At 66.7% G+C, this 7,602-nt stretch overlaps 1 protein-coding gene across 1 annotated transcript in view; it reads right to left on the bottom strand.

The window, feature by feature from the left end:
- Positions 1 to 1,641: 1,641 nt before the first annotated feature.
- CRELD2 (cysteine rich with EGF like domains 2) overlaps positions 1,642 to 7,602 on the bottom strand; it is an 8,134-nt gene continuing 2,173 nt past the window's right edge. The window contains exons 4-9 of the mRNA XM_023521171.1: positions 6,982 to 7,224; positions 5,747 to 5,842; positions 4,592 to 4,675; positions 3,657 to 3,752; positions 3,051 to 3,197; positions 1,642 to 1,927 (exon numbers count right to left, since the gene is read on the bottom strand). Of these exons, the coding sequence (XP_023376939.1) occupies positions 1,878 to 1,927; positions 3,051 to 3,197; positions 3,657 to 3,752; positions 4,592 to 4,675; positions 5,747 to 5,842; positions 6,982 to 7,224 (716 nt within the window). The 3' untranslated portion in view covers positions 1,642 to 1,877. The remainder of the gene's footprint in view (positions 1,928 to 3,050; positions 3,198 to 3,656; positions 3,753 to 4,591; positions 4,676 to 5,746; positions 5,843 to 6,981; positions 7,225 to 7,602) is intronic.

The raw sequence follows: 7,602 nt of genomic DNA, 5'->3' as shown, positions 1-7,602 counted from the left end.
CATGGAGGTGGCCCAGGGTGGGCTGTGGGACAGGGGGGCAGGGCGGGTGCCTGCAGAGGACCCCCGACCCTAGCATTGGGGACAAAGGGAGCTGGCTGCTGGGTTCAGGCCAGAGATCCTGCTTCCTAGAGCCCAAAACTGTGGGCCTGCCCTCTCCCCACTGCCAGAGACGACCCAGCCCCTCAGGACACCTACGGGTGCCACTCTTGTGGGGGAGGCGGCGCCTGTACCCACAGAGCCCAGACAGGGGTGGATGGCTGCCCAGGGGACCCTGCCATGCTCAGGGGGACAGCACCATCTGATGGCCACGCTTCCAGCCCTGCGGCCCTCCGTGAGCACCTGACAACCCTGGGTTCCAGCTGGAAAGGGGGCCAGTTCCGTGCTCAGGCCTCAGGGTCCTGCCCGAGCGAGGGCGGGGGTCCCTGGGCACAAGCGCCAGGTGGGGGCCGGTCGGGGACCACCCGGACCTCCACTGCAGCCTGCCCCTTCCAGTTGTGCTGCGTCTGCTCGCAAAGCGCAGCTCCTCGCCCCCCTCCCCGAGGGCCTTGGCCAGGGGCTCCCTTCTGGGCCTCACCCCTCATCTACCCACTGTGAGCTCCTGCACCAGCACCAGGCCCGTCACGCCCACCCGACCTGGTCCTGCCCGCCCCCAGCCCACGGGGGTTCCTGGGAGCCCCCTCCAGGCTCACGGGGACCCAGCGCCCCGACCCCCACCTCCTCCCGCCACACCCTCAGCCATCACTCCCACCACCGCTGCTGCCCCTCGGCCCGCACCATCGTGCCCCCTCTCCCAGGGGAGACCGTGTGTCAGCCCAATGACAGGGCTGTCCCCAGCGTGGACTTCTGCCAGGTTTGGATGGGCTAGGAGTGCCCCCCTCACCCCGTACTGTAAGTCTCGTCAAGCCAGCTCAACTCCACAGACCCCTAGGGGTACAGGGACACCTGGCCCGTGACCATGGGGGTGGACGTAGCCAGGGGAGCAGCTGAAATGCACGGAGGTCGCAAGGCACAGGCCGGACCGCCCCAGGGCGCTGTGGCCGCCCCACCCAGCCAGGGCCCCCGGCAGAGGCCTGCTCCACCCCAAGGCCACGGAGAGGGGCCGTCTTGGCCCCGAGGGCACTGGTGCAGCGTGAGGTGACACATACGTGCTGTGCTTGTGGGTGGCACTGCCGTGTGAGATGGGCAGCTGCCCCCCAGGGTGACGTCACGTGGTTGGGAGCGGGGCTGGGGCAGCGTGAGGGCGAGCGGTGGGGGGCCTGGGCCTTCCCTTGGCGGGGGAGGACGCTGGGGGAGGGGTCTCCCCAGGAAGCCGCAGGCGCCTTTTCTCTAGCACTTGTCCCTGTGACTGTCTTCTGCAGCCCCGCCCCCCCCGCCCCACGGGGCCCTTCCTTCGTGACGCCCTCCACCGCTCACGCTCGGGGGCCACAGGTGGGGCCTCGAACTACTTGCTCAAGGTTTCAATGGCCTTACAGGCCTGTGGCAGGCGCCCCAGGGAGGCGGGTGCAGGAGCCCCCGAGACAGCAGGGCTGCGCCTGCCTGAGTGTCCCCACCGAGCTCGTGGTCCAGCCGCCTCCTCCCGCAGGACGAGTGCAGGCCACACGAAACAAACTTCGTTTCTTCAGTGAGGTAAATCCACACGTGTTCTAAGCCTGACGACCTTCGGTGGTTAATTTTATTATAAAGAATGGTATCAAAATATACAAATCTGTTTAAGAACCAAAAATGCAGCTTTTTAAAGGGTCGGATGAGCATCCACCATTTTGAAGGCAACTTCCCCTCCGACCGTCCCTGGAGACTCAGGGGCGGCTCCAGGCCAGGTCTCTGGACGCCAGTGTGGACACCCGCCGGGCAGGCCTGGCTCCCGCCTCGGACACAGGCTACAGGTCTTCGTGGGACGGCAGCTGCGTCGGGCCCTCCTCTGTGACGTCTGTCAGAAACGGATGGCTCAGTGAGACGGATGCGAGGCCAGGGGTGTGGCCACGAGCGTTTCCCTCAGACCTCGGTGCAGCCACCCTCCCTGCAGGCGCGGGGGCCCCGGTGCCCAGCGGGGGTGTCCAGGCCGGCCGCGTGCCAGACGGCCCTGCTGCGACGCCACGCTGTGCAGGGAGGTGGTGGGCCGCCGAGCTGGGCGGTGCTTCCGCGACGCAAGACCCTGAGTGGGGGGGGGGCCGCCAGCAGTGCTGGGGACGGGGGTGAGGGGCGCGGACGGAGGCCCAGAGCAGCCAGGCCACGTGTGCTACGTGCCGTTGACTGTCGGGTCACACGGCTACCGCAACGCGTGTGGCTGTGGACTTGCTTTTCTTTATACTGCTCAGGACTCAGCTTCTGGGCCCGAGTCGCGTCTCAGTCATTCTGGAAAACTCTTAGCCATTGTTTTTTGACATTTTTGGTGCTTCACACCTCCTTCACACTTTCCATACCCTTCTAGAATGTCTGTGAGGCTGACATGGAAAGACCACGTCCCCCATAAAGATGTGGGGACATCCCACCCCAGAACCTGTGGCTGTGACCTCGCTGGAAATGGGGTCTTCACAGGCGATCACCTCGACAGGAGGTCACAGGGCCGGCCCGAACCCAGTGACTGCTGTGCTTGTAAGAACAGGGGGTTTGGACGCAGACACGCAGGGAGACGGACATGCGACAGCAGAGGCAGAGACGGGAAGGCCGCGCTCCCCGGCCACCAGGAGCTGGAGGCAGGAAGGGTTCGGGGCCGGGGGGCCCTGCAGGCGCGTGACCTCAGCCTTCGGCCTCTAGGACGGGACACGGCACACTGGTGCCACTGAAGCTGCCCAGGAAGCCCGAGCAGGCGACATGCTCTCCTCCGCTCCTGCCACGTCAGCCCTTCTCTGGGGCATCAGATGGCTCCCCGGCTGCTGGCTTGACTGGCTCCCCAGCTCCCTGCCTCCTGTCTGTGCAGGCTGCTCTTCCAGGACTCTGTCCCCAGAGGCTGCTGTCACCACTGCAGGGAAGCGTGCTGTATGTGCGTCAGCTTGGGCGCCCCGGATCTGTGGCCCCTCCTGGGGCGCGTGCAGCGAAGCCGCCACACTCACCGTCCCCGGCTGGCTGCGTGCGCACGCACGCGCTCGCGGTGTCCTCGAAGCCCTCGGGGCACACGCACACGTAGCTCCCGGGGGTGTTGTAGCAGTTCTCGTTGGTCCTCGTGCACACTCTCTCTGCCAGGGAGCACTCGTCGACATCTGAGGCAGAAACACCCACCTCCGTGAGTCCCTCCACTTAGCGGACACACGCACACACCGCGAGCCTCGCTCACAAACATCGGGACGTCACACTAGAGAAGGGAGCACGGGGTTCAGCACGAGTCTCAGGCATCGGGACTCGAAGTGGAGAAAAGCAGAGGGGACAGTGCAGGCCCAGCGCCAGCTCCCGCGGCGGGCGTCAGTGGGCTCCCCGCCTTTCTCTGGGGGGCTTCCAGACGCGGGAAACGCGGGAAGCTGAGGCTAGCAGGAGGGTGTGGGTGCTCACCGGGCGGTCGCCAGCACCACATGACGGGCCCTGGCTCCCCCACCCAGTGCTCTGCATCTCACGGGACCCCCGGCTGCTAGAGAAGCGGGCTGTGCGTGGAGCCTGAGCCAGTGTCCCGTCTCCGCCAGGTCCTCACGGGAAGGTCCCACCCGCCAGCAGACACCGGCACTGACCTGCACACTGGCCGCTCTCCTTACTGTAGCCGGGGATGCACTCTGTACACTGTCCCGGGCCCTTCCCCGTGCAGCCCACGCAGGTGGAGTCACATTCTAGCAACGAGAGAGGAAGGACAATGACTGACAGCAGACCCGCCCGGTTCCTGCGAGCGAAACGGGACCCGAAACCACAGCACGGAGCCTCTGGGGGCCTGACGCCCGAGAAGCTCACTGTCCCTTCACCTGTCACGCGGGAGCCAACACTGCGCTCTCACGCCCACCTCTGCCCCCCGTTCCCCGGCAAAGGACGGACTCGCCGGACTCTGTGCCACGGACATGCTCGGAGCTGCGCGGCAGCTCGGTGTGGAAGCCACCTTCCACCAGCCCTCGCGAGTGATGGCCGCTGTGGCGGCCTTTCTGAAACGACGTGGCACTGCCGGGCTCGCCCGCGGGGCGCTGAGGAATAACACTGAAGGAGCCCGCAGCGCTCCGCGGGGGCCGTCGCCCTGCCAGGGGTGTCGCTATGCAGGCCAGCGCCGGGCGCGGGCGCAGGCAACGGCGGTGTGCCCTGAGTGCCCGGTGGGGGGCCGCGGCCCTCCCCACGCTCCCGGGCCAGGCCGCCTGGCGCTTGCCCCGATGCGGGCGAGCAACGCGGCAGGCCCTACGGGGAGCAGTGCTGGCTCCACGTGCATCCGCGGGCGCTGCTGGACGGGACGACAGCGACGAGCTCCAGCGTCCACGCGGGGGAGACGGTCACAACGCTGCTGGACGGACACGGGCGCCACCGTGCAGAGCGGCCGAGTGCCGAGCCGCAGGGGTGCCAGACGGGCCCAGTGCGGGCCGAGGGGCCGCCCGCCTCCTGCTTCTGGCTCCCTGGCTGCCTAGAGGGGCCTCTCACGTGGCCCGACCTTAAGCCCTGGAGCAGGGGGCACCGAGAGGCCTCAGCCGGGCACCTTCGCACTGGAAGGAGCCGCTGGTGTTCTCGCAGTACTGGTTGCTTTGGCACGGGGCCGGCTCCGCCACGCACTCGTCCACATCTGCAACACAAGGGCGCCAGCGGATGACCCAGCGGCTTCACAGCCCGAGACAACCGCGCCACCGCTGGCCTGAGCGGGGAGTGACCGCAGCAGAGGACGTGTTTTGACGGTCACTCTTGGAGGCCTCTACATGAAGGGGTGGGGACGAGGGATGCTTCGTGTCACTCGGGAGGGGCCGCTGCGGGGGACCAGCAGCTGTGTGGGTGCCCCGTGCTCCCATGTGGCTCTGCCAAGCCCTGTGTCCCTCCCCACTCAGGCCGGGGCCTGAGACTACGGCCATGGGGGAAGAGGGCGGCCACCCGCCAGCACCTGCGCCTGGGCAAACCCCTCGGCCAGCACTTGGGCCGCCCGGGCCCGTCGGCCCCCAGCTCCGTGATGCTGAGGGGCTGGGTCTGAGCCCGTGTGGGCAGACCGGTAGAAAGGACAGGAAGCCCAGGGCAGGACGTGGGCACCAGGTGGGGATGGACGGGTGGATGGACGAGAGACTGGGGGCCTGAGGCCTCGAGTCCGCACGGCACAGCGGAGCCCAGGGCGGGCGCCTGCTCTCTGCAGCCGAGTGGGTGGACCGGGTGGACGTCGGGGCCACCAGGCCGAGGGGAGGCTGTGCCCATCTCCCCGCCTGTGCTGCACACCAGCAGGACCTGCCTACACCCGCCTGTGCCACTGCTCTGTGTCCCCTAGTCAGGGCCACGTGCTCCTCTGATCAGCACCAGGCCAGCTGCCGGCACCTCATCTGCCTCTTATGAAACCAGGGTCTGAGCCACCAGGGCCACCTGGGCCACCCTTGGCAAGGACGGCTGGTGAGGGGGCCACCTTCCCAGCCCCGCGGGCTATCGGGGGTGTGAAGGGCCGCGTGGGGCCCTTCCTGAAACGGAGGGCGAGGCCGCACGTGTGCACATCTAGACCTCTACGTGGGAGCCATTAGACCTAAACTCAAGCAGTCACCTTCCCCACGGGCCCGGCGCGGGGCCAAGTGCAGGCGCGGGTGTTGGAGGGAGCCCGCCCGGGAGGGGCCGCACGAACCCCATGAGGACGGGGTGGGGGCGGAGGGTGTGGGAGCAGGGGCCTCACCCACGCAGGCGCCGTCCTCCAGCACCCAGCCCACTTCGCACTGGCCGCAGTCTCTGTTGGTCGGGCCCGTGCACGTCTCGCACGACTCGTCGCAGGCTGGAAGGCAGAGGTAGGAAGTCTGTCACGTGTGAGCCGTTCTCAGTAATGGCCACGAGGCTAAGGTCATCTCAGAGGCTGCGGATGTGCACTCAGCAGGGTAAAAATAAAACCGGAAACAGAAAACCCTGGGAAAGCCAGATTCATTTAGCAACAGAAAAACGTGTTCATGCAACTCACGATATTCCCAGTTACTGAAAAAAACAATCCACGGGGCTTTCCATGCCCGCTAGTGACAGAGTTCTTAGCAAACGAGGACTGCGAGGGAACTTCTTACGACCTGGCAAAGGCGGACACCCTGCACTGCAGCCCGCACGCACCGACGCCCGGCCATGGACAGGGCCAGGGGCTCGGGGCGTGGCTGGGACCTCACCCCGTGCCGTGCCCCAGGAGCGGCAGGTGGCCTTCACTGTCACGGATGAGGGAAACTGACGAAGAAGCTGAGACAGGTGTGTCTGTGAGCCTGTCAGGTGCCGCCCTTGACACTCGCTCCAGCCTGAGGCAGCACCACGGTCAGTGTGGCCAACCACAATTGTGGGGCTCCCTGTGCCACCCGACAGCTGTCCCAGAACTCACGCCGAGGGGAGCCCGGGAAGCCAGGGCACCTTTGAAGACCAGGCGGGACCCACCTCACCAGACACCAGAGCACCCAGACGCGTGTCCTGCAGAGGGACCCAGGGGCCAGGAGGGCACATGGCGTGGCCTCCAGCTGCTCCAGATCCATCTGTGCCACCTCCCCGTCCCATCTGCTGGCAGTGACGTGGGCCTGGCCTCGGCACAGCCTCTGCTCACTCCCAGACACTAAGCCCAAGTGACAGCAGGCACATTTGGCCTCTGTACCCGTACTGCACCCAGGGACAGCCAGTAGGGCACTCAAGGGCTGGCCAGCCTGCTGGCATAGCCACTGGGGCAGAGCAAACCTGAGCCGGGCCACTGCAGGTGCCAGGCCACAGAGAACCAAGACGGGGGTGGCCAGGAGGAAAGTGTCTTCCCCGGGGATTGTTCAGGGACAGGAAGCAAGACCGTCTGTGGACCGTCAGTCGTGCCTACTCCTGTCACACTTTGAAGCCTCCCGAGGGCCTGGGGGAGAGGCCGACGAGCCCGTTTCCCCTCCACAGGCAGCAGCGCCCCTGCGGTACCTGTGCAGATGCTGTGCGTCTCGTTCCGCAGCGAGCTGAAGTAGCCATCTACGCAGTCGGTGCACAGAGTCCCCCGGTACCCGACGTGGCACTGGCAGGACCCGTCCCCCTCTCTGCTGCCGTCTCCGCTGCAGTGGCCGTTCCCGCTGCAGGGCCTCTCAGACCCGCCCTGGCACGCTGCGGGGACATGTGCCCGCTCAGAGCGCACGCGGCAGGCAGCCAGGGCGCAGCCCTCCCTCAGCGCTCACCATCAAACAGCTCTGTGGCTCTCACTAAAACGCGGCCCACTTCACGCTAAGTCGAGGACAGAGGCCTGCCAGCCTGGTGAGCGTGTCTGGGCAGCCTCAGTTGAAACACGGGGCCAGGGCGCTTACACATGGTACGTGGGACCGCACGGGACAGTGAGGACATCCCCCTGTGGCCACAGGCTGCTGGGACATCAGCAAAGGCAGGCAGGAGGCTGCTGTGGCCATGGAGGGGTCTGAACCTGGAAACCTGCCACTTGTCCAGCTGAGCAGCATGCATGGCCATGGCGCAACCCACAGCTCGCCACGGAAGAGCCCAGGTCACCTGTTAGGCGGAGGCGGCCCGCCCTGCCGCACAAACGGGCCTTTGCTGCTC

This window comes from Pteropus vampyrus, unplaced genomic scaffold, assembly GCF_000151845.1.
Source record: "Pteropus vampyrus isolate Shadow unplaced genomic scaffold, Pvam_2.0 Scaffold299, whole genome shotgun sequence".
NCBI classification, from domain to species: domain Eukaryota; kingdom Metazoa; phylum Chordata; class Mammalia; order Chiroptera; family Pteropodidae; genus Pteropus; species Pteropus vampyrus.
This window is presented reverse-complemented; position numbering and strand designations above follow the sequence as displayed.